Raw genomic sequence first — 27534 nt, 5'->3', positions numbered from 1 at the left:
ACGAGAGACCAGTTTCCGTCAAAGGCTACAACAATGTATTGCCCAAAATGGACATCACTTGCCGGATATAATTTTTCGTAAGTGAGTAAGTAACAAATGCCATGATTTAACAAGTGTTTCTGTACCAATAAAACTTTTTTAAAAATGAATATTCAATTTTTTATGATTATTTGAAAAACATCCCGTGAATATCTCATAAAATTCTCCCGTTACAGTGTACGTTCTTGGCTTTTTTGTTTTCGTGTTATCTAATTTGATAAATAAAGATGAATTTAAATCCTCTAAATTATCTAAATATTGAATTTTATGAAAAAATTCTTGCCACCCGAAAGTTTTGAACTCGGGACTACTGAGTTCCAAGCGGACACACTATCAGCCACTGAACCATTGACCATTGATTTAAATGTATTGTTTTAAAGTACAAATATCCATATACTATTATTCGAAATAGAATTTTTAGTGATTATTTGATTCTCTTATTTACTGAAACACCCACTAATTAGAAAAATCCATGTTAATTCAAGCAAAAAATAAAATTAAATTCTAAAAATAGTATGGAGCTTTGTTTAAAAATTTCTGTAGTTGCTGTCAATATGTTTGATTTTTTTAGGACGTAATTGTAAGACTTTCTTTTCAAAAATAAACGTAATTTCTGATACGTGGATATATCAATGCTATTTTTTATAATGATTGTACTTTGAATATTGTGACTAAAGTGTAGACGCCTTTAAATGTTTCGACAACTCTTTAAAGTATACCAAAAATACAGTTTTCGAAAAAGTTTTTTTATAAATTTCTCGTACGCTAATTCATATTTTTTCTTCAAATTTCCGGCAACAAATCTAAAGTTACTTTTGCTGCTTTTTTCGACATCTCTGGCGGAGTATTATCAAAATCGTCACTACCGCCAGTATCCATATTATTTATTATAAATTGATATACTACTACCTAAAGAATATAAAAAACTTCTATAATCTGACAGTTGTGTCTAATATTTGAACTAAGTTTTCATCGATTTTGTTGATTCTCCATATGAATGTATGTGGTGTGGGCAAAATGCCGTGAGAAATAATATTTCGTAGCAGTTGTAGAAAAAAGAATAACTAACAACAATGTCGGATGAAAGAGTGAAGAAGAAAACTGGGAAATTAAAAATTTAGATAAAATCAAATATCCAGGACTTATCTCAGAAGAAGGCAGCAACGGAACAAGAAATCAAAAATAGACTGAGACAGTCACGAATAACTTCATACTACAAAATACATAAATAAAAAAGACAAATCAGCTCAATAGTCTGTTTAAACGGCGGCAATATGAAAGTTTCGGGTACTTTTTAAATGAAAAATTAATTGATGGTGCATCATTAGTGCATCCAACGGTAGAAGCTCATAATTCTTTTCAATTAAGACTATGGTTAAAATGTCATGGGCGTCCTCAAGGTGGAAATAAGGCAGAATTAGTTGAGAGGTTAGAATCACAATTTTAATAAAGTTAGAATTTCTGGAACTGTTGGCGATATTCATACTGAACACACTATTTACACCAACTCTAACAATTATACTGTCTGACGCGCGTTTCGATAACCAAAATGTTTACAGTTTACCTTTAGTCTCTGAAGACGAAGTTTGGTTATCGAAACGCGCGTCAGACAGTATAATTGTTAGTGTTGGTGTAGTGGTAGTGTAAACAGTGTGTTCAGCATAATTTTAATGACAAGTAAAACTGCATTCTTCTGTAAATATTTAAAAAAAATTCTGACCACTAAAATTAATTGAAAATTTGTTAGGGTAAAGAACGCAATTCGCAACTGTGTTCCAGTAGATCCAAGACAAGCAACGAAATCGTCAAGCAGTAAATAATAGTCCTTTGTTGAGTTTCCCAATTGTATGGCAAAAATTTTCATCAACAAGTTTGCCAAAATTATTTGATGAAGCTTCCATTTATAACTATCTGATTTCACCTTGGATAGTAGATAAAAAAAATTATAATCCTTGTGACGACGATGAAGAAAATGAGTCAAACATTTTAGATTACAATACAGCGAAACCTAAAAAAAAGGGGAGGTATGTGTTGAGAGTAATCATGTCATTTTTGATTCCATCACGTCTCAAAATATTTTTTGTTTGAAAAGTCAAATAAAAGAATCGTATCACACAAAAACTAGCTACTCTGTCCAGGTCATGATAAATTCTTAAAGTCTTTATTTACATGATGAATCCCTTGGAACCGACCATCACCTAGACCACAATGCTTAACCTACAAATCACATTTACTACAAGTTAAAACAAGTATTTAAATGATTTTTCACTGTTGTTTTAATACGTTTTTGACGGTATTCCAAACAAGGTTTTGGGAAAATATTGATTTTCTAAAAAGGATTTACTTCGTGTATCGCTACTCCATAACAACAATGTTGTTTTTGCACCCTTTTTTATTGGTAACATATTTTATTTCAATAAAAATACTTGTTAATTTGTTTTTAACAGATAAGCAATTTCCTTTACTTTTGGTAATTATACACTTTCACGGTCACCTGGTTTTTTGGCTCTAGAAAATCGAAAAATGGATGGATTTTAATGATCTTGGTCTCAAAGTGTTCCATTTTACGGCGGATTTATAAACAAATAAGAAAATTAAAAACAATAAATATTTTTTATAGTTCCATGACTTTAAATGCAAAAAAATGACTTTCTACATATAATCCTTCGTAACTGTTTCTGACGTCGTGGAATCAAGTTCGTAAAATGAATATTTTGAAAAAAAAAGTTTTTCTACTATTTAAGGTTTAAAACTATTAAAAACCGCAAATTCAGCCACTATCCCCGTGTTTTTCATAAATTCGTCGTAAAATGGAACATTTTGAGACCAAAATTATAAAATTTATCTATTTTTCGATTTTTAATGGTCCAAAAACTATTAACATTGAAGAATATAGTACGAAACTATTCACGAAAACTGATTGTTTTTCATCGATTTCATTTTAAGCTATAAAAACTGAAAAAATCATTCTTTTTGGATTTTTTTTAATTGTTTATTAATTTATGTAGAATACAAAAAAAAATATAAGAACTTTATCTGATAATGAGATAATTTTTTGTAAAGGATTATTTTGCAAAACCGTTTTTTTTACGATTTAAAACAGTAAAACTATGAGAAATTTTCATTCCAGCTATTTCTACTAATTTTTTTTATAAATCCGCGATAAAATAGAACATTTTGAGACCAAGATCATTAAAATCCATCCATTTTTCGATTTTCTAGAGCCAAAAAACCAGGTGACCGCGAAAGTGTATAATTACCATAATTTTTTGTAAAGGATTATTTTGCAAAACCGTTTTTTTACGATTTAAAACAGTAAAACTATGAGAACTTTTCATTCCAGCTATTTCTACTAATTTTTTTTATAAATCCGCCGTAAAATGGAACATTTTGAGACCAAGATCATTAAAATCCATCCATTTTTCGATTTTCTAGAGCCAAAAAACCAGGTGACCGTGAAAGTGTATAATCACCATAATTTTTTGAAAAGGATTATTTTGCAAAACCGTTTTTTTTACGATTTAAAACAGTAAAACTATGAGAAATTTTCATTCCAGCTATTTCTACTAATTTTTTTTATAAATCCGCCGTAAGATGGAACATATTGAGACCAAGACCATTAAAATCCATCCATTTTTCGATTTTCTAGAGCCAAAAAACCAGGTGACCGTGAAAGTGTATAATCACCATAATTTTTTGAAAAGGATTATTTTGCAAAACCGTTTTTTTTACGATTTAAAACAGTAAAACTATGAGAAATTTTCATTCCAGCTATTTCTACTAATTTTTTTTATAAATCCGCCGTAAGATGGAACATATTGAGACCAAGATCATTAAAATCCATCCATTTTTCGATTTTCTAGAGCCAAAAAACCAGGTGACCGCGAAAGTGTATAATTACCATAATTTTTTGTAAAGGATTATTTTGCAAAACCGTTTTTTTTACGATTTAAAACAGTAAAACTATGAGAAATTTTCATTCCAGCTATTTCTACTAATTTTTTTTATAAATCCGCCGTAAAATGGAACATTTTGAGACCAAGATCATTAAAATCCATCCATTTTTCGATTTTCTAGAGCCAAAAAACCAGGTGACCGTGAAAGTGTATAATCACCATAATTTTTTGAAAAGGATTATTTTGCAAAACCGTTTTTTTTACGATTTAAAACAGTAAAACTATGAGAAATTTTCATTCCAGCTATTTCTACTAATTTTTTTTATAAATCCGCCGTAAAATGGAACATTTTGAGACCAAGATCATTAAAATCCATCCATTTTTCGATTTTCTAGAGCCAAAAAACCAGGTGACCGTGAAAGTGTATAATTACCTTACTTTTTTTATTTTAAATTGTATAGAAAACGTAGTGATCAATAAAAAGAAGAAAAGTGCTATTGACCATTGAGGAAAATCATCGATTGTTTCGGTATGGCCACGAAAGAAGATTAGTAATTACCGGATGGATAAAAGAGTTACGAAGACTTAGGAACTCTTGGCGAAATAATGTCCATTGAACAAAAAGATACAGTGGTAACTGTAAAAATTCCTTGCTTGGAAACAATGTGATTGCAGAAAGTCTGATGTTGGTTTTGTTTTGTAGAACTGAGCTGAATCATCTCATTAAAGATTACCTATAGAGCAATCGACTGCCTAAGAAACCCTGTTCCTATAGAAATATTAACTTTGGGATACAGGGCGGTAGAGGAATAACAAAAATTGCTTGACAACTGTTTAGAATAAGTTACTAATAATGGCGAGTTTCAACTACACTTAGACTTGACGTTTGAATATTAAGTAAAAACTGCATTTTTTGTTCGAAATTCATTTGTCTTAGTGACAAAACTGTGATCAATAATACAAAATTTATCACCAACTGAGTTTTTGAAACTTGAAAGTACCATCCCTTCAAATAATGAGGTTTTAAGGTTGGCAGACTTCTGGATCTCGCATTGCCTTATAAAAACTAATGACCCTTTGCCGCAGAAACTTTGCAGCGTATTTATAGTATAAAATAACAATGATGTACCGGTAAGACAAAAATATTCTTGTTTCGTTTTTAGGTTTCGCATGGAAATTAGCTGCTTAGGACGTTTATGCTTATTACTAATTGTGAAAAATCTTTCAGATTATCCTGTATAATATAAATCAAAATAAAAATTGTATATCATTAGAAATATAATGAAAGAATGCGTAGGATCTTATATATGAAAATGAAAAACATTTCGAACAGATCAGTGAAATGAGTGCATTACGAAAATAAATCTGTTTTTCATCGTAATCCGATGCATTGCGAAACGTACTATGTAGACACTTAATACCAACAATTTTCAAAATAATTTAAATAGGAGTATGGACCTCTGAAACGTAAACAATATAACCTAAATATACAGTGGATGTAAATTATAATTTTCATTGATAATTAATAACTAGTATCCACGTGGAAATCATGATGTTTTTTAGTGTGTCTAAAGTGAGTTTTCCTTTTCAAAATAAAATATTTGGAACAAAAAATACATAAATAGAGTGTCGAAATTGTGGATTCACTCACAAACAAACGACGAATCGAATCCCTTTTTAGGAAAGATAAGGCATTGAAGAAAAAAAAATTCACTTACTTGTTGTGTAACGTGGATATCCTTCTGGTCGTCGTCTTCTCGTCTAGTCGTTCCATATTCGTTGGCTTCAAAATAATTATTATCGATAGGGGTAAGAGGGGACGAATAATAAGGTGTTAGGGCAGAACCCGCAGGACTGTAACCCGAAGATGAAGTGTAACCTTTAGGTGAAAGGTGTGGGGAGACTGAGAGGGGACTATAATTGTGTGAACTTGTTCTTGAGGAACCAGTACTTCGTGGAGCGACTTCTCTGAAATAAAAGTAATAATGTATTTTTTATTTTTGAGAATTGGAACTAATGAAGAATCCCTGGGGAAAAAAAAACATATGAAGAATGCATTTTAATGTAGAAAAATCATTTTTATTTAGTAATAACCACGTTACTTTTAATCAGTTGGTGCTTTCTTGTTTAACTCTGAATGTACGGTGTTTCAGGTACCTAGTCTACTAGCTGATCATAATTAGCAGGTAAATATTTTCCCATTTTTAGTAACAAACCCTTTCAACCACAAAAATGCCTCTATTATATTCCTTATACGATGTACTTAACGTATTGTGGAGTGCCTGTTGCGGAAGAAAATCTAATGGATTGGAATTACTTTGAAACTGACAATGAAATATTAACTAGAAGTTCTTTCAATAATGTACTAGTTCTTTTGGAAATTTATACATCACATACATGAAAAATTATATATTCTATTGTTTTGTTTCTGAAGCTGGAACTTACTTATTTAAAAAAACAGAATTTAGACTTTAAAGCACTTCTACTTTTGGACAATGCACCAGGTCATCCTCGCGAACGTGAAACTATGCATCCAAATATAAAAGTGTAATTTTTACCTCCCAACAAACGACGGCTTTGCTTCAACCTATGGACCAAGGAATAATACAGACCTTTAAGCTCTGTTACATCAGAATCATATTGGATAATATGGAATGTAATCCTGATATGAATGTTATGGAATGCTGGAAGAAATTTGACATTGCAAAATGCATCGTAAACATAAAAGAATTATTGGAAGAAGCCACACACATTGAAGTCATGCTGGAAAAAACTGTGGTCTGCTCTGACTGCGGAAAATGATGAAGAATCTGTGCAAGTTCAAACTATGACTGCAAACATAGCCGAAATCGCGAATGGAATAGGACGAGATGAGTTCGAACATTCAGGATATGCTCGAATCGCAAGATGAGAATTTGACTGGAACTGAGTTGGAGGAAAAGTTGAATTCACAGCTTATTGAAGAAGAGGCTCCAACAAGCACTGGAAACGTGATTTGAAAAATCTTAGTGAAGGTTTAAGAATGGCAAATGAGCTTTGCGATTTCTTTATGAACATTGATCCGTCTATCGAACGAAGCCTTATTTTTAAGAGGCAAATTGCTAATGCGACTGCTCCGTATCAGTCTGAATTGAAGGAGCTTTTCAAAAACTGCCAAGCAAGAGAAAATTACAAAATTCTTCAAACCGTTGCCTAAGGCCTAAAGACAATTGATTAAAATGTTCAAAAACTTAAATAAAATTGATTTCATGATGACTCTTTGATCAATTTCACTCACGCTTTTTTGTCTTTTTATTCCTTCAAGAGTTTTCTCTTCACTTCATCCAATTTTCTCTCTGATCAATCCATTGTCTACTTAGTCATTCTCTTCGCTTTTTCATTTCAACTTAAATAAAATTGATTTTTTTATATATTTGTTTTTTATGTATTTATTTTGTCACCTAGGAACGTATCCCCCATAATCCCATACAAATTACCATTCCGTATTCACGGTGTCTGTATTCGCGGCATATTTTTGGAACATATACCCCGCGAATAACAGCTTTTACAACTGGTGGATGTTAAAACAAGACATATCAGTCTAAATACGAACTTCTTTGTGTTGAATTGGAAATATTGTGGGAGTGGTTGGCTTTGAATGACCTGGAGAAGGAAAATATGATCATTCTCAACGCTTACAATAGTATTCCCGATTCTTGCGTTTGCCGTTCTTTTCCTTTTTGGCTCTTCAAGTACGAAAATTATCAAAAGTGAACTCAGAAGACGTCTTATTGATGAGAACTTGAAATCAGGTCATTAGAAACAACAACATTCAAACCTGACCTACTCAAACTTTCCAAGGAGATACAAGCACCTTGTTCTCATTAATATATATTCATTAAGTATGAAATTTGGCTTTATTCAGTGTAATAAAGTTACCTTATAAGTAGATTTGGCTCCGATTTTTTTTATGTTGTAATGCTCATATTTTGGCTTTTTGGCGACCTTTCCATATTCTGTACAAACTTAATTTTCTTTCTACTTTTTGATCTTTTTGGAAATATCTCGTTCGTCGTTTTCCATTTTTTTAATATGTTCGTACCATCGATATTCATTATTTCCTACTTTCACTGAACCGTAAATTTTTATCCTTTCAAATATCCTTGTTCAATTTATTCTCTGACTCTGCATTATGGTTTTATACTTACTGTATGACCTGTATCCTGCAATTCTTTGCCTTATGGCGTTCTGTGTCCAAAGGCGTGATAGCGAAGGTCATTTATGTGAAACTAATTGAACATTTAGTGTTTCAGTGACTTACTTCATCTTTTAAAGACCTTCAATAAACAAATACATAAACTATAAGAGGCATTTTGAATAAATAGGATACCAAAGGTGAATATTGAAACAAAAAATCCAAAATTTCGAACTGCCTCAAAAGTAGAATGGATTTTTTTAGCAGTAGCTTGTGACTATTACATCGTGATGATAGTTTTTTATTCTAATAGCTCTCCTCGTATAAACTATATAATGTCGATGTAAAAATAAACACCGCCTACACTGACGATAGGTCAAACAATGAGAACGGTTTTTATAAACAGCATCCGCTTTAAAATTTGAGAATTGTAATTTCAATTGTGAGCCAAAGATAATTAACAATTCTCATAATATTATTAATTCATCATCGATACAACGATCAATTTTATTGACATGTAGTCGATTCTAAAGTTTCTCTCAATAATAAAAGTAGTTTTTCACAGAAAATCAAAAATATAATACTCCAAAAAAACTGGACTACCCAACTGACTGACTCCAAAAAGTACCAAAAGTCTCCTCAAACGGTCAAATCTATTTATCGTGATGATTTAGTAACTTTGAAAGAAGTAGAGAGATGTACAAATGGAAATACAGGGTGCGCCAGAGAAACAGATCAATGTAAACAAAAGTACTTCAGATTTAATTATTTTTTTATTTGAGAATACAATGTCCCAAGTCGCAAGCAATTATTCCCATTACCGATATCGCACACCAGACAGTAAGTCGATCACAATGAAGTGGCTTCTGGTGAAGCTCACGCGAATTTTCAACTCTCCAATAACGCATGTTTTGTTTGTTGCCGCAGCCCGAAATGTGAAAGTGAGCCTCGAAATTCCTGCAGCTGAATGTTTGCGAGCGGACCGCCGAGGAGAGCGCAGAATTGACTGCCTCACTCTTTCGATATTTTCCGGAGCTCTGGTGGTCCTTTGATGTCCAGGTCTGGGCTTAGCGCCACTTCCGCACTCCCGAAATGAGGTAATCCAACACAGAATTGAATTACGACAAGGAACAAGTCTGTGAGGAGGAATTTCAAAACGAGTGCGGAAAGCACGTTGTGTGGCAACAATTGAGCCATTGTTAGAAAAGTAACTCTCAACGGCGAATGCCCGTTGCTCTCTCGATGGCAGCTGACTAGAGGAGGGACAAACTTGGAGATCCGGATGCGCTCCTTCCCACTCCTCTACTCCCCCAACTCATCGCTCGGGAGTTTTTTCAAATAAGTAAGTTTCTCTGGCGCGTAAATCAGTTTAGAACAAGTAAAGGTCTTCGACCTCAGGAACAGTTGTAAGGGAAACGTCTATAAAACGATATACAAGGAAAGAAACTTCGAAATTCGGTCAATGGTTTTCTTCTTCATCATCACAACATGTTGTCTCAAAGTTTACTTTTTATAATTGATTTTTTCGCCGCAAACATTCTCTTTCACGAGATTTTGCATCGAGTGATTTATGTTTTTTTCCTAAGAGAAAAGAAACATTTGTAAAGTAGATGAAAACCTTTCAGGAATGTTGCAGTGGCATAAGTAAGCCGAGTAGAGCTTCCCGCAGGGCGCAGTAAACCTCGGCCCTCCTGTCTGCAACAGTAACCTTCCCATATATAGAAGTGACCGAGGAATTAACACTTCGGAGTAAAGTGTCATAAGTTGTCATAGACTATCAATAACCATACAAAAAAGACAATTTAAATCTGCAGATTGCGTCCCTTGACTTACCTCGCAGACTCACACTAAAAGGATAACACGAGATAAATGCACTGATAGCCATGGAAAGTACTTTTAAAGGAATTTATCACCTTTTTACTCCATTTTTAATGAAATAAGGCAACACTAATATGAATATGCCAAATGTCACATTGCCATTTCTAATGGTCAACGCACTCAGAACGTTGATTAAACCAACAACAGTGTGCCGATCAATTCACTTCGACTTTTGGTGATAAAGCACCATCTCGAGACACCTTGTTTAGCTGGTTTTCCGAATTCGATCGTAGTCACACCTCGCTATAGGATGAAATACGTCAAGGTCGTCTAAAATTGGCTGTTGTGCCAAAAAACATCGATGTTGTGTTCGTAAACTGATATTGCAAGATCGTCATATGAAATATCGTGAAGTTGAGGTATAGTTGGGCATTTATTCCACTAGCATACACTGAATATGGCAGGAATATTAGCTGTCGAAAGATTTGTTCACGTTGGAAACCGTTCAAAAAACACTCGAGTCGGTTAGTAGAAAGAAAAGATGAAAAAATTCAATCGTGGGCTTAAAAAGACGTATATAAGATCGCGACGAATCATGGATCTATGCATATGAACCCGAAACTAAACAACAATCGACTGTATGGGTCTTTGAAGAAGAGCCAAATCCAACAAAAGTTGTTTGAGCACGGAGCACTTCGAACCAAATGGTCATTTGTTCACCAGAAGTGTTTGATAAAATCAGGGAAACCAATCGCAGAAGACTAAGCATTCTCTACCACTACAATGCAGTCTCTCACACATCAGTTCAACCAAAAACGTTTTTGAACAGTCAAAACATCGAATTGATGGGTCATCATTGCAAGATTAACGTTTTTCCACACCTGAAGAAGCAGTTGATGTGTTCAAATCAGCTCAATCGGAATGGAAAAATAATGGAGGATATTTTGGAAAACAATAAAGCCATATGCAATTATAAATATCTGTTTTTATTTGTCTATCCCAAAATTTGAGTAGCAGCCCTCGTATTATATATATTTTTCTTATTCATTTGTGTCTTGTGGATGAGTTAAACAAAAAAAATATGCAGAATAAATTGTAAATCAAATCAGTGAATCGGTGGACCACGTTTTTAGGTTTTTTTTTCAATACCTTATCAGTACAAGTTAATTGAAAAAGTTTTTGCGCGATTTAAAGAATTTTTCATTTCCTCTCCACTTTTTTTCGAATATCTAGGGCATGATTGGTCGTTTAACTGTTAGCTATCGATTTATATAAAAATGTTTCAATTTCCCGATCTAAAAGATTGTCCTCCAATTTTATCAAAGCCTTAATTTTATATAAACCAGTTTTATATCAGTGGAATGATGTATTTAATAAATATTCACGTGATCTACCTCTGTACTACTACTCGAATGTTATTTCCGGCGTTTTTGAACAAATTTTGCGCATCTTGATGACGAATATCTCTGGAATCGTAGTTGCCTACTTTAGAGATGATGTCGCCTCTGTGGAGGACACCATCTACGGGTGATCCGAACCCCACCTGAAATAGAAAATACTTCCTCAATACAAAGTATATGAAGAAAAAAATTAATCACAAAGCTGAATAGCCCAGTAGAATGGACCTATCTTAATACGAAAATGGTCTGGTTGACAACCCCAAATTACCTATTTCCCAAAACAATATCTTGTCAATCCAAAAGTGTCGAGGGTCTACTTTGTAAGGAATAGCTCTTATGTCAGATTACAAATTTGGATATTAAATGTAACATGGGATAACTTTTTGTCTATGTCTTCACCTTAAATTCTCCACAAATATAATAAAGCTTGCGTATTGTCGTTGAAAACATCTCCTAAACTACAAAGAACAATTCACTCAAATGTTAAGAGTTAAGACAGTCATGTCAGCAAGGAAAATCTGTGAAATTGAAGGGGATAAACCAGTTAATGAACAGCACTGGTTTAATTATGATAATTGAGATTTCTTAGAAGCATTGTTACTTGGGACGGAAAATGGATCTATTTAAACAATTTGAACATGGAAAATCAGTGACTAGACACACCACAATTACCAGAACACGTCGCATATAGAGGTCGATTCGAGCGGAAAGTACTGTTGTGAATCTGGTAGAATTATGAAGGTTTAGTGTACTTGAAATCATTCCAGATGATCTAGCCATCAATGCTGAGGTATATAGTGGACAGCTGATGCGAATACATGAGCTTTTATCGGAGAAATCACAAGGTTTAGTCAACTAAAACCGGTTTCTTTTACCATAAGACAATATTGAACTACATACTGCAGAATAAGATCGAAGAAGCTGGTAGTATTGATCCAGCATTTAGTGTAGTCAAATTACTATTTACTCAGATCTATGACGGAATTCTTGCTTGGAAAAAATTGAATCCAAAATGCAGTGCAACAATTTTTATCAACGTCTCAAAGAGCTTGCGGTAAGTCGAGTATTAAGACTCTATAAATTAAATAAGAGAATACTCTATAAAATATTTCTGCTTATAAATTCAGGCCAATTTAATAACTCCTCATAAAATTCAAGCATGTGGAAAAAAGGATCTGAAGAACATATTGTAAAGTGGTAGGTATAATAAAATTAATTGTTTGAACGATGTTACAAAAATCGTGGAAACCAGTGTTGTTATTTTTTATAGAGATCTTACTCTATAAAAATTGATGCATGTTATAGAGCGAGTATGATGTTAAAACTACGTTGCCATGTTTCGAAATATTTCTGGATATTGAGGAAACGTAAAATAAGAGATACTTTAATTGTGGTTTTGAATCAAATCAATGGTGCTTTGTCTTGATGAAACAACATTTCCTTCTTAGCCAAATGCGGCCCTTTTTGCACGATTTCTTCGCTCAAATGTTGCAATTTGTTCGCATAATAATCGCAGTTGATAGTTCTTCCTTTTTGAATATAGTCGATGGAAATTATCGCACGCGCTTCCCAAAATACCGACGCCTGCATACGGAACGGTCTTTGCCTTTTTTAGAGCCATTTCTTCCTTTTCAATCCATTGTTTTGATTGTTCTTTTGTTTCAAGTGTGAAAAGATTGACTCACGTGTCAACCATAAACATTGCCAAATACAGTGCAATGCAATTTCAATAATTTCCAACTAGGTATCGAACATCAGAGGCCACAAAAGATGATTAGTCTACAGGGGTCAAATCGGTAAATCCGCGATTGTTCTGAAATAAGTTAAAATGCCATGACGCAACCGACAGACATTTTTATTTATACAGAATAAAGATTTTTTAGGCAGCCATACAAAAATTAAGTGAAATGTACATTGGCAGAAAACAACCAAATCCTATAATACGCAATATACAGTGTCTCGCAATAAGACTTCTTTTACTCGTAGGAGTATTACGAATAAACATGAATATCATGAATATTGGCTAAATAAATATGATCCTACAAGTCTATATTATTCTATATAACTTGTTTAATGTTTTTTGAAACAATTCTCGGAAACCATTGTTTATATAATCTGTATTATATTATTATTAGACCATGAAGAAACTAATTACTAAAAGATTCGTTTTAAAACTTGCAGAACATCAGATCTTTGGTAATTTGGAGCCTTTTGAATATTTTAGCTGATGTAAATGATATAGGACAGAGGAATTGAGGTGAAGAAAATTGAAAAAAAAGCCATCAAAACATGGTATCTTTTCATACATCGGTGATTGCTACGTATTTAACTTCGGATGGGTTGACCACCCATCGTATTCACCAGATCTGTCCTTCTGGGACTGATTTATGTTTCCTAACCTCAAAGTTTCACTTATAACCTTTCAAAAGTAACACGGCAAATATTTCTTGTTTATTTGTAAGGTTGAAAAGTTTACAGACAAGAATTTTTTCATATTCGTGTTTGCCTTTCCTGAAACTAGTTGATACCCAATTTTCTCGAAGCTCAGATGATTATTAACAAAAGTCTATCTTGTAGGTATTGGTGCAGAATGGTTGAGAAACCAAAATGACTCCCCAAACAATCTAACGTCCTTTATAACACTAAGAAATAGATTTTTACCATAGTTGTTGGTGAAACTATTATTTTTACCTTCTAAGCGTTACTTACGAATAATCCTGTATATACTAGTATACAATTCTAATTTACGATTCATTAAAAAGTTATAGTACTCACTTTAGTAACGATTAAGGGTGTTTTAACGTCAGAACCTCCAACTAAACTGAATCCCCAATTTTCGGTAGGGGTTGTCCTTTTCAAATTTAAAACAATTTCATGTGTTTTTCCCATGGATTGATAACAATTTTAGTCGACTTGATCGCGGAAAAGCATAAACACTACTAATTTATGTTGTAAATAAAGTTTAAAAATAACTTTATCCGAAACCGAAAACTCGGATTTTTTTTTTCAAATAAAACTTTTCGATTATCGATTTTATGTGGTCGTATATAGATTTTTTTACACTGTCAGTTGTTGGTATCTCAAAACTGGCACAAATTCTTAAGTAGACCGTACAATCTGGGATGAGGTGTTTCAAGTGCGCCGTTTTTGTTTTTTCATCGCAAGCACTGAATCAGAAATAACTTTGGCTCGATAAACTTCGTAGGTATTGCGTTGCACTTTTCCTCCGCTTATTGTTGTACTTTTTGAATTATTTAAACAATACAACTACAACCTAATAACTTTTAAAACACTTTCCGTTCTTCTAAACTACGATTTATAATTCATTCACTATTAAATCTCAAAAATCCTCACACCAAAACGATTCTTATAAAGTCGAAAAATATCTTTGTGAAAATCTCACTAAACATTCAGCCATTTTGAAACATTTGTTTTTATTTAACAATCCTATAAGTGAGTAGTTATCAAGATTTAATCATGGAGACAAATTGAGTATTGAACTATGGTTTTTTAAAGACAAAACTCTTGCAAATTAAAGATGAAAAGATGAATCAGACACTGTGTACCTACCCATTATTAACGGGACATTTACCAGGACTTATTGACACTTTTGAAACAAAAAATCTGGTGAATTGCAAAGGACGACGATATCAATAAGTATATTCCGAGTCCATATCTCGTGGGGACTGAATTGTTATTACAGCAACCCTGAGACTATTCCAACTGGTATGTCTCATACCTTCAGGTGTTGACACTTGCAGCAAAAAGTTTGAGCCCATCCTGACCTGCTAAAGCCGTTTTAGTGAGGTTATGTTTTGAGGAATGGATATTGAAGAACGCAGTAATATTAACCATTGGTTTGAAGTTGGAAAAATTTGCAGCGAAGCTAAAGAAATATTGAATTCTTCCTGATGATAATGTGGTTACTTTAAACAGGAAAGCTATGGTTTTTTAAAAACAAAACTCTTGCAAATTAAAGATGAATCAGACACTGTGTACCTACCCATTATTAACGGGACATTTACCAGGACTTATTGACACTTTTGAAACAAAAAATCTGGTGAATTGCAAAGGACGACGATATCAATAAGTATATTCCGAGTCCATCTCTCGTATCTATTCCAACTGGAATGTCTCATACCTTCAGGTGTTGAGACTTGCAGCAAAAAGTTTGAGCCCATCCTGACCTGCTAAAGCCGTTTTAGTGAGGTTATGTTTTGAGGAATGGATATTGAAGAACGCATTAACATTAACCATTGGTTTGAAGTTGGAAAAATTTGCAGCGAAGCTAAAGAAATATTGAATTCTTCCTGATAATAATGTGGTTACTTTAAACAGGAGAGCTATGGTTTTTTAAAAACAAAACTCTTGCAAATTAAAGATGAATCAGACACTGTGTACCTACCCATTATTAACGGGACATTTACCAGGACTTATTGACACTTTTGAAACAAAAAATCTGGTAAATTGCAAAGGACGACGATATCAATAAGTATATTCCGAATCCATCTCTCGTATCTATTCCAACTGGAATGTCTCATACCTTCAGGTGTTGAGACTTGCAGCAAAAAGTTTGAGCCCATCCTGACCTGCTAAAGCCGTTTTAGTGAGGTTATGTTTTGAGGAATGGATATTGAAGAACGCAGTAATATTAACCATTGGTTTGAAGTTGGAAAAATTTGCAGCGAAGCTAAAGAAATATTGAATTCTTCCTGATGATAATGTGGTTACTTTAAACAGGAAAGCTATGGTTTTTTAAAAACAAAACTCTTGCAAATTAAAGATGAATCAGACACTGTGTACCTACCCATTATTAACGGGACATTTACCAGGACTTATTGACACTTTTGAAACAAAAAATCTGGTGAATTGCAAAGGACGACGATATCAATAAGTATATTCCGAATCCATCTCTCGTATCTATTCCAACTGGAATGTCTCATACCTTCAGGTGTTGAGACTTGCAGCAAAAAGTTTGAGCCCATCCTGACCTGCTAAAGCCGTTTTAGTGAGGTTATGTTTTGAGGAATTTGCAGCGAAGCTAAAGAAATATTGAATTCTTTCAGATGATAATGTGGTTACTTTAAACAGGAAATGAGTCGGTTAAAAACTGTTTTCGACTTTAAAAATAGATGAAAGTGTGTAAAAAGTGAACAAACTTATTCGTTCGAATGACCATAAGAGGATTAAGTAAAAAATCTTGTACGGGAAAACGTGTCATGTTGCCAAACATGTTTCCGACGTTCTTTGTTCAAATCGAGAATCTTACATCTCAAATCTTGTTGATAGAAAATGCGATTTTAATGATTTCGAACTGAGATATCGAGCTTCAGAGGAGGCAAAAGATGAATAGCCTACAGGCGTCAAATCCGGGACTGTTCTAAAATAAGTGAAAATGCCATGACGCAACTGATAGACATTTTTATTTACATGGAATAAAGATTTTTTAGGCAAGCGTACAAAAATTGTTTCACTCGTAGGAGTGAGATGTAATAAATACATTGAAAAAACGTTAATAATAGTTATTTATGACATGTGTGAGGTAATACTTTTCCACACGAGTGCGAAAAAGTAGTTAACGCACGAATATCATACAATATTTTATCTACGACCAAATTAAAAAATACTTTTCCTTAATCCGCAACTCGCAACCCACAAATAGAAAATTATAAACATATAATACATCTCAGGTTACATAATCTATCAATAAAACTGATTTTTATTACTTTAATTAATATTTAAATTGAAATTTAGATAATTGTTTATATTACTAATTATTGCTTTTGGTATTTTTTTTTCTTTCACTTTAACCTCGCCACTAAAAAATTGTGACGTTATAGTTTTTATTTTTGAGGTTGAAGGCGCCCCAGTATCGAGGAAATCGACAAATGTCGATTTGGGCTCTGGCTCCTCGAGTGCAGAAATTACTGGTCTGGGCATATCTTTAAATTTTTGGCTTTAGATTGGCTTTTTTTATTAAGAGAATTTTCGCCGTGTCATCTACCCCCGAATCGACGAGTAAAAATCAGACGATCGCCTAAACTCAGTGACCTGTGTAGTCCTTGAGAAAATTTAAATATTGTGCTATAAAGGATGGAATGGATTTATGGTTCTCTGATTGTCGTTTTATGAAGGTAATAAGTTTAGAAAATTAACGTATATCAATGTTTAAATTTATAAAAATGGCTTGACTTTTCCGAGAAATATACAATAAAAACATTTTTCGTGTTATTTTTGACTTTTTTAGTGTTGCACCAATCGAAAAAAATCGCCAAATGACTTCTGCAATTTCAGGAGGACTTCTTCCATGTTTATTTAGCTGACTAATCACTGTTTTATCATTCAAAATTTGGGAAATATTTTGCGAAATGACGTATCACACTTATTAATTACAATACAAAATTATTACAATTACAGGGTGTTAGAATGAAACTTTCATTTGAAAGAATTGTTCGTTTAAATATATATTTCTATCATAATGGATACATGGAAAATATATTGAGAATTGCTCGTGTTATGATGGAATAAATATTAATAAGTTATAGAAGAAGCTCAGATAATAAGTAAGATATTTTTAGCGTCGAATATATTCAAGTTAACGAGCTTAGAGCCAAGTGTCAAACATTAACAATGTAGTTGCTAATACTCACTTTTTTCTTATTATTATCCGCCCGATAGTGCCAAAAGGAAGGCCTTTGGTAAGACATTGTTTTTTTATAGAAAAAAACCACACTCAGTCTCACAAATTTCTGTAATGTGTGATGTCTGAAATAATTGCGAGAATTTTTATGGTGGGGGAGGATTCTGGGACCAGATTTATATTTAGTCTATTTTATTGTAATCTACGGAACAGCTGTTTGGCATTGAACATTTTGTAAATAACCGAATTCTAAAACTACGGTTTTGTAATATTGAATCTCATAATCTTGTACTGACCGATGTTAATCTATATACAAGGTATTCCATTAATTAGAGTCGAATTAATGTATACAGAAATAATTTTAACAAATATTGCCGCTGGTTTTGAGTTGTTACTAAAACAAATACGAGGATGGTCTCAGAAGTAACTGACCCAACAAAGAAAACACAGAAATTTTGAAAAAAAAATATATTTATTTTTCAACGTAATCTCCTTTTAGCTCCTGGCGATGTTCAATAAGTTCGACACCCTTTTTATAATAAGAATCATCAAGCTCCTCAAAATAACCATTAAGTGTCGATATCACCTCTTCATTGTCGGAATATTTTTGACCACTGAGCTATTTTTCAAGCTGAGAACAGAAAATAATCAGAGGGGATTAAGTCTGGTGAATAAGGTGCATGTGGTAGCAATTCAAACTTTAATTCACTGATTGCAATAACGAGTATGTGAGCTGGTGCATTGTCTTGATGAAACGACACTGTCTTCTTAGCCAAATGCTTGATTTCTTCCTTGAAATGTTGCATAAGTTTGCATAATTCGCCGTTGATAGTTTTTCCTTTTTCAAAATCCCAAAAAACCGAATCCATTACTTTGTCTGCAGATGGAACGGTCTTTAGCTTCTTTGGAGCCGGTTGTCCCTTTTCAGCCCAGCCAAATGCGGCCGTTTTTGCTTGATTTCTTCCTTCAAACGTTGCATAATTCGCCGTTGAGGGTTTTTCCTTTTTCAAGATCCCAAAAAATCGACTCCATGACTTTGCATGCAGATGGAACGGTCTTTAGCTTCTTTGGAGCCGGTTCTCCCTTTTCAGCCCAGCCAAATGCGGCTGTTTTTGCTTGATTTCTTCCTTCAAACGTTGCATAATTCGCCATTGAGGGTTTTTTCTTTTTCAAGATCCCAAAAAACCGACTCCATACTTTGCCTGCACATAGAACGGTCTTTACCTTCTTTGGAGTCGGTTCTCCCTTTTCAGCCCAGCCAAATGCGGCCGTTTTGCTTGATTTCTTCCTTCGAACGTTGCATAAGTTTCCATAATTCGCCGTTAAGGCTTTTTCCTTTTTCAAGATCCCAAAAAACCGACTCCATAACTTTTCCTACACATAGAACGGTCTTTACCTTCTTTGGAGCCGGTTGTCCCTTTTCAGCCCAGCCAAATGCGGCCGTTTTTGCTTGATTTCTTCCTTCAAACATTGCATAAGTTTGCATAATTCGCCGTTGAGGGTTTTTCCTTTTTCAAGATCCCAAAAAATCGACTCCATGACTTTGCATGCAGATGGAACGGTCTTTAGTTTCTTTGGAGCCGGTTCTCCCTTTTCAGCCCAGCCAAATGCGGCTGTTTTTGCTTGATTTCTTCCTTCAAACGTTGCATAAGTTTGCATAATTCGCCGTTGAGGGTTTTTCCTTTTTCAAGATCCCAAAAAATCGACTCCATACTTTGCCTGCACATAGAACGGTCTTTACCTTCTTTGGAGTCGGTTCTCCCTTTTCAGCCCAGCCAAATGCGGCCGTTTTGCTTGATTTCTTCCTTCGAACGTTGCATAAGTTTGCATAATTCGCCGTTAAGGCTTTTTCCTTTTTCAAGATCCCAAAAAACCGATTCCATAACTTTTCCTGTACATAGAACGGTCTTTACCTTCTTTGGAGTCGGTTCTCCCTTTTCAGACCAGCCAAATGCGGAGGTTTTTGCTTGATTTCTTCCTTCGAACGTTGCATAAGTTTGCATAATTCGCCGTTAAAGTTTTTTCCTTCTTCAAGGTCCCAAAAAACCGACTCCATGACTTTGCCTGCAGATGGAACGGTCTTTGCTTTCTTTGGAACCGGTTCTCCCTTTTCAGTCCATTGTTTTGATTTCATGTTTCATTCATAGTTACGAAACATTGCCAAACACTTGATGGAAACATCTTAACGACGCTGTTTTTGTTCCATTGTGAGCAAACGCTGCACTCATCTTGCGCATTTTTCTCATGTCCAAATTTTCTTAAGACTTAAGACGCCAATTTCTTAAAAAATTATCGAAAAAAGGCGCGGTAAAATCACTCGAGGTGTGTGCTTGCTTCATGTGCATTCTCCGGTCCACACTGCTTCACTTTTCAAGGCTACTGTACACGAATGTGGCTTCATAGAGATTGAACATCCACCATATAGCCCAAATCAGGTCTAGTCCGACTATTTTTTGCTCGTAAAGTTGAAGGTAGAGCTTGAGACGATGAAATTAAGCAAGTGGTGTACAAACATTTATAGAAGCTTTAGTCATTTTTATCCGTGACCTTTTTTCAGCGCATTTTTTACACATAAAATGGGCTATTATTAGCGCTGTATAACCGTAGATTTACTAAAGCGAAAGAAGTTATGGACATTACGAGGAAAGAATTGATTTAATTAACCAAGTGACCAAATAACCTCAAATGACATGAGTCGACGACAATACACATCAATTTTTGTCATTTAAGGTAATTTTTCATGAATTAATTATCATGAGAATTATCAATAAATAATGAAGACAAAATTATTAAATAAATGAAGTTATTGATATTTTTCTTGTTTTATTTTTCATGGAAACTTCGTTTTACAAATTAAGATTGTAAAGTAAGTAAAAAATTAGCTAAATTCTTTCGCACCGAGAGTGCGACGACTTTTTTACTTTTTCTATGTTAGACTAAGAACTCCTGGACCGCACTAGGTATATAGACACTTGCTAGCCCAGGTCTTAGTATTCTCGAATACTGAAAAAAGCGCTACGCAAAATTTTATGTAGAAAGCATCATTTTTACTTAAAAGTGCACTTAATATACTGTGGCTCTAAGGTACAGCTGATAGATTTTTGATTTTAATAGATTTTGTGTTGGAAAATATATAAATAATCAAAAATATGTTTGTGTCATAGAAACGCATCAACAGCTGTCTGCCTTACTCACATTTTTACGTATTGTCACTGATTTTATTCAAGTTAATAATTTCCAATGGGAATTTCTTTAAGAATTGATTATGGTCCATATGAAGCTTTCGGAGTAATCGAACACAGGATACAGAAAGTTCGTGGCTTATTAAGTATGTATACTGATTAATAACAATTACATCGATAAATATTTCATTATAACGGTTGTCTAAGAGTAATGTGGTGCCCAGAAGTGACTAAAGTATATCCCATCTTTCGTAACATCCATACCAACATCCAGATGAAGAAACTGACTATCAGTGAAGACAAAAATAAGAAAATAACAATGAAAAAGATCTGCCAATTCGTTAACATTCGAGTAGGTACATCATTAACAAGTATATCTACTCTTTAACTTGTAATAAGACGGTAAAGAATTTGCTATTTCTAGATACTGTACGCACCCAACAAGAAAGTCAAAATAATAAGAAAAAGGAATAAAGTGCAAGGCACTGCCGCGATGAAAATAAGTGAATAGCCAGATACTTTCACTAAATACATGAAAATAGGATTCACCAAAGACTGATAATCGCATCGGATCAGACGGAGAAAAGGTAGGAAGCTTTTTCCAAAATGTATCGTTCTGTTGGAGGCCTGGAGTATATTTTGGTGTATAGGTCTCAGTCGGGTTTCAACACTCAAATGGTTTTTGTTGGATTCCTTTCACAATAATGAAGCTTTTACTCAGTTGTGAAATATAATCAGCAAATAACTATTAAAACAACATGACAAGAGGAGAAGAATTGGAGAATCCAATGACGAGAAAATAGAGAAGGAACAAAGGGCATATGAAAAAGTGGAAACCTAACCTCTTCCATACTTGGAAACATTAAATTTTTCTTTATTTGTTGTAGAAAGTCTGAAACAATTAGGATACGACGTAGAAGTGCGAGAGGTCAGTCTTCTGAATAGATTAGAAATTGTGATGTGCTGTAGAAAAATCTTTCAATGCGACATTAGAAATCTACGATTCAATATGGAATATGAAGATGATCCGGTGTGCAGAAAGGCAGTTGCCGTAGTTGAAGAAGCAGCAAACAGAATGAAAACGGAAATGAATTTGTCGGAATACGCAACGGCGACAAGAGAATCAGAAACATCTGAATTGGAATTCAATGATATCACTGAACAATATGAGGATAAGGGCGAAGAAGACATGTTGAAATTAGGTAAAAGAAAGATTGAGAAAGAATCGGAAAAACGAGAAAGCGACGAAGAAAACGAAGAGGAAGAGGAAGAAGAAGAAGAGGAACAAGAAGAGGGAGAAAAACCATTTAAAATTCGTGATACTACTAAACGCCATAGAGAAATAGAACGAATAGAGTCGAAAAAATTGGAGAAGTTTCTCATGGAAAGAATGCAGAGTACTCAAAAAGATGACTTCAAATTTTAGTAATGAAAATTCACTTATCACTTATGTAATAATCGAATCGATGAATTATATTAAATTTGTAGTTCAAATAGTATGTGGAAAGTTGTATATTATACATACATATGAATCAGTATTGATTATAATCGAGTTAAATGAAACTACGAAAGATTTTAATTTGAATAATTGATCTTTAAATTTAATATCGAGAAGTGTGATATGATCCCATATATTTCGGCCTCGATATAATTCTGGATACAAAACCATCGAACTCCTCAATATCGTTGTCATTTACTAACTTTCCTATTGATTAGCAACGAGAAACTATAACAGAAAACAAGCAAATGTGTTTAGGGGGCTAAAAAGCTCCAATATGTTGCAAAATCACTACATCCATTCGCCAATGTTTTTCAAAACATCTCTAAATCCACCAGGTAATGCTAGGGTACCCACTCATCATAGGCCTTTTCGGAAACAATGGTCGAGTTAACCCAATCATGATCTTAATGTTCGGAAAGTCATCTAGATAACGTTTAGAAACTGATCGAAATAATTATATAGGAGGTCTGGCTATTAAATAACGAGACTGGTTACGAAAAAGGGTTTTATTATAAAAACTATTCTACATTCGAATGCTCCCCTTCAATATACTCCCCTCCCCTCGCTATAGACCTTTCCATACGTTTTTACCATTGATCGAAGTAGTGCTGGAAGTCTTCTTTGATGAGGGCCTTTAGGAGCTTTGCTGTTTTTTGCTCTACCGCTTCCATCGACTCAAATCGGATCCCTTTCAAAGCAGATCTTTTTCTAACCTCTCAAGGAAATCTGGGCAGACTTGTTGAAACAAGAGCTTTTGGTCAGGAGTCAGATTTTTTGGCACCAGCTTCGCACAGACTTTTGTCATATAAAATTTTTCTAACAGTTTCTTTATCGGCGTTTAAAGCCTTGGCAATCATCCGGATGCTCATTTAAAGATCTGCATGGACAATTTTGTTGATTTTGGTCACTGTTTCCGAAGTTAAAACAGTCATAGGGCGACCTGGGCGCTGGTCATGTTCAGTGGTCTCTCGGCCCTCACTAATGCGCTTACACCACTCAAAAACACGCGCACGAGATAGAGAATTGTCCCAATAGGTATCTTGCAACTATTTATAGTATCGTTATTTAATAGCCAGACCTCGTATATGTGGGTATAAGTGATTAATTGTATCGTTGAATTTTTCAATGATTATTTATAGCATTTTATTGCTAAAACCAAGAATGCTAGCATTGAGGATTGTATGGAAGAGTCCATCCGAACATTATCCTTAATATATCCAGCAAATACCCATGGTTCATCCAGGTAGTAAATTTTCTTCTCGAAATTTCTTAATTTTTCTAAGGTATTTTCGCCTTCGTACAATTATTTCTGCTTTTTCTAATAATAAATTGTTCCTTCTTCATTTTTTGTATTGAAATCCAGTTTTTTTAATAAATTATAAAATGTTTATCTTCCAAAGTCCAAGTCCTTATAGAACTCTCAGAACTATACACTGTAGGTAACTCATTTTGAAAGAAAAAATTGGGCAAAATGTTTGTGATGGAGCTTGTGTCGAAGTCATAAATTGAATTTTTTTTCTTGATGGATACTTTTTTGAAGAAGATACTCCAGAAATATTGGAAATAGTACAGTATTGTTATCATTTTCTTGCATTTCATTTTTATAAATATTCACAATCATTTGTTAAAAAAAATGAAGCTATTTTCATCATCTGTTTGAGAAAATTACGCAACAGACAAATATTAACCCTGCAGTACGACAATACGATGCCGTCCCTGTACTACACCTGATCTAACGGCTTCTGCAGCGACGTGGCGCTCGCTTCTCCCACTCGTCTTTTTATTTGTAGAATATTATGCCACCGATTTTGACTAATAACGATGCCGCGACGCGTTTCGCTCGGGATATTCACGTGCTAATCACGCACTGATCATTGCTTTGGTTTACTATGTTTTGTTTACTAAATAGACTTTAGTTAAAATATTTTTAAACATTGTCAAATGTCTATTCATTTTTATATTTTTATCAAACGTCTCAAATTTCAACAAGTTATCAACCTGTGCTCCTTCACTTTATACGTTTCATTTGACAGAAATATACCAGTGCAACTTGACGAACAATTATGTATATAAAATATAAAGTTTCAATAAAATTTAAAATATAGTTCTTGAGATTTCAATTACTATAAATTTGTCATCGTATGAAGTTCCTCGATTTTCTAAGAGTTCAATAACCGTTAAACACAATCAATTGACGAAATATTTATCAATAAGGATATTCATTTTGCGTTTTTGATCTGAAACGTAACAATTTTCTGATACCATTCAAATTTCTTTATATTGATGTGACTACAACGACCACGAATATAATTATTCATAGCTTTTGAGTAAAATAGGTATCTAAAGCGGTTTGCCAACAGATACAAGGTTCTTAGTAGTACGGTATTTGTCAAGTACGGTAGTCAGATTATTAAAACAAAGTTTAATTATTTTCTTACTTAATAGTTTTTTTAAGTAGTTTTGATGTTTTAAAACAACGAATATGGTCAACCATCATTGATAATCTCGAAGTTCCATTACACGCAGTTCGTAAGAAATCTGGTGAAAACTGTGAACAAGTTATGGGTATAAAAACACATTGATATTATTTTACTGAATAAATTACATATTATTGATTTTTTTAAATATTGTTACTTTTGATATCCAACAAACTAATAAAGAAGTTTGTCTATATCCTTATAGATTGAAATAAAAAGATGAAAGGGTAGGGAAAATGAAACAATTATGAATTTGAACAAAACTTTCATTCAGCTATATCCGAACAATATATATACGTCCATACAATAAATAACTTACACTAAATATAACTAACTAAAAATTTTAACAGCTAACATTTGTTAAAATACTTGAAAAGCAGAATCGAAATCAGATTTTGTATATATGGGTGAATATATAAAAAGGAAGAAAGATGACGTCACTAACGAGGTAATTCCATCAGGAATACATAAGACGGTATCGTAGGATGAATTAAAGGAAGTAGAAGAAAACTAAAGGCCACTTAACATGATGCAATACAATGCACGGCGCAATATTTCTTGATAAAAAGCATGCGCAGATGAAGTGCAGCTGATTGTTTAATGTTATGCAAGATCTTGCACTTGCAATATTATCGGATTGGTGTCATTTTTATTACGCGCTAGTTGCAATTCCATTTGACTTTTGAGTTTTGGTATTCTCGTTTTCAAACCAGTTACAAAATATTAAATAAAATTTGAGTTTAGGAATTTGTTTACTTTTACTAATGGAATTTACATCATTGCAGCCTTTAGTTTTTTTTATTTAACGTTTTGGTTAATAATAAATGAAATATGAGGTAAGGACTTTTATTTACATTTTGATAAATTCACTAGTTTCTGTTAATGATAAATTTTAAAATTTATTAAAAAAAATTTCATTAATACTTCATGGAGAAGAATCGGAAATATTAATATCGTACATTTGTTAAAGCAGATAATTAAGGGAATAGGAGGGAGCTAAGAGAAATAATAAAAAATATAAGTAAAACAGAAAGTTCAAACTATCCAGAATTGCAACATGAAAAATAAAACTGTCCAAGAGTTTTTTTTTAAATGGCAATGTTTCAATCTTTTATTTGATCTTTATCAAGACTACTATATATTTGTAGCCTTGACAAAGGTTAAATAAAGGATAGAAACGTTGGCACATTAAAAAACTCGTGAACAGTCAACCCGCAATACCATTCGAAATTTCATACTAGAAAGGATAATAATATAAAGAATGACTTAATGAAAAAGTTAAAATGGAGAATATAAATTATCGAATTCAAACAGATCGATTATTTTTCTTGGGTAAACATTATCGTTGTCTTTTGACGGCATCACTCATCCATTTTAAAATCAGTAAGATTATTTTGATATTTGGAAAATATACATTTTGAGAATTATTTACAGATATTTGTAAACCAACCCATAAAGTTTGGTATTTTATGATAAATTGAAATATTTCGTGACACTTCTAAATTATGTTTTCATCATTTTTTAAATCATAAATATTTACAATAAATACATTAGGTAATATTAACGAATTGTCTGATATTTTTGAATTATTTATAAAATGAAAAGAATAATAAATAATTATCAAAAAATCATTTCAACGATTCAAGTGAAAATTCATTAAATACAATGTTTTGTTAGCAGGGTACCTTTGATTTATATCATAAAAAAATAAATAATGAAAAGGTATCAAAAACCTAGGAATCGTTGAAATGCTAACAACCTATATCAAATTCATAAAATATCAGACGATTGCTTTGGTGCAATTTACTCAAGTGGTCTAGGTTGTTCTCTTTGTGATAAAGGCTAATAAATATTTGCATAGAAAACATCTTCAATTATTTTAGAGTCGTGTAGCATCTGCTAATAGTTGTGCCACTTCTTTAAGATGTTGGTTTTTGCTTCCAGTCGCAGTACTCGCTGCGCATGGTCTACCAACATAGCTGAAATTTAAAAAAAAGCAGTTAATATTTTGCTATATAAGGAAAAAATTATTTGTAGGTTCCAAAAAAAACTTTAATTACTAAAAAAATAATAAACGAAATAATACAAAGATAATTAAAATTCATTCATATATCAATCAAGTTATGACAGAAGGGCGTAAGCGACCAAATTACCCAAATTGAGGGTAATTTTGTTCTAAACAAATCTTGATTAAGGTACAGGTAACCACTAACAATATTATGACAATTGGATGTCGAAATTAACTGATATTAAGAAACAAATAACATACGAAAAGCAAATAAAATATACTAAGCTCTAAATAAGACAATTCAGGTAAAAGAAAACAAATAGGAATAGACAAAAAAATAAAAGTATACAAGTCAATAACTGTACCCACTTTAATAAGATGGTAGCAGTAGAGATGAAG

General features: G+C 33.2%; 3 protein-coding genes across 17 annotated transcripts in view; 1 reads left to right on the top strand and 2 right to left on the bottom strand.

Annotated features, from left to right (window-relative positions):
• The window catches only part of LOC130441223 (PDZ and LIM domain protein 3), a 43012-nt gene extending 24883 nt beyond the window's left edge, over window positions 1-18129 (bottom strand). For 3 of the 7 annotated variants that reach the window (XM_056774800.1, XM_056774801.1, XM_056774803.1), the window contains exons 1-3: window positions 17978-18129; window positions 11322-11470; window positions 5654-5903 (exon numbers count right to left, since the gene is read on the bottom strand). In XM_056774800.1, the coding sequence (XP_056630778.1) occupies window positions 5654-5903; window positions 11322-11470; window positions 17978-18034 (456 nt within the window). In that variant the 5' untranslated portion in view covers window positions 18035-18129. Of the gene's footprint in view, window positions 1-5653; window positions 5904-11321; window positions 11471-14102; window positions 14508-17977 lie in introns of those variants that run through there. The other 4 variants (XR_008909595.1, XM_056774797.1, XM_056774799.1 and 1 more) reach the window with 4 other exon arrangements.
• Window positions 18130-21207: 3078 nt separating this feature from the next.
• On the top strand, window positions 21208-22575 carry LOC130441777 (cilia- and flagella-associated protein 251-like). Its single transcript, XM_056775563.1, has 2 exons — window positions 21208-21295; window positions 22037-22575. Exons 1-2 carry the CDS (start codon window positions 21208-21210, stop codon window positions 22573-22575), a joined length of 627 nt encoding a protein of 208 aa, XP_056631541.1.
• A 2802-nt stretch (window positions 22576-25377) lies between these two features.
• The window catches only part of LOC130442124 (2-oxoglutarate dehydrogenase complex component E1), a 43563-nt gene continuing 41406 nt past the window's right edge, over window positions 25378-27534 (bottom strand). For all 9 annotated transcript variants that reach the window (XM_056776174.1, XM_056776167.1, XM_056776168.1 and 6 more), the window contains one exon: window positions 25378-27106. In XM_056776174.1, the coding sequence (XP_056632152.1) occupies window positions 27007-27106 (100 nt within the window). In that variant the 3' untranslated portion in view covers window positions 25378-27006. The remainder of the gene's footprint in view (window positions 27107-27534) is intronic.

The sequence above is a fragment of the Diorhabda sublineata genome, chromosome 3 (genome assembly GCF_026230105.1).
Source record: "Diorhabda sublineata isolate icDioSubl1.1 chromosome 3, icDioSubl1.1, whole genome shotgun sequence".
Lineage (NCBI taxonomy): Eukaryota > Metazoa > Arthropoda > Insecta > Coleoptera > Chrysomelidae > Diorhabda > Diorhabda sublineata.
Note: the sequence above shows the minus strand (reverse complement) of the source record. Positions and strands in the feature narration are given on the sequence as shown.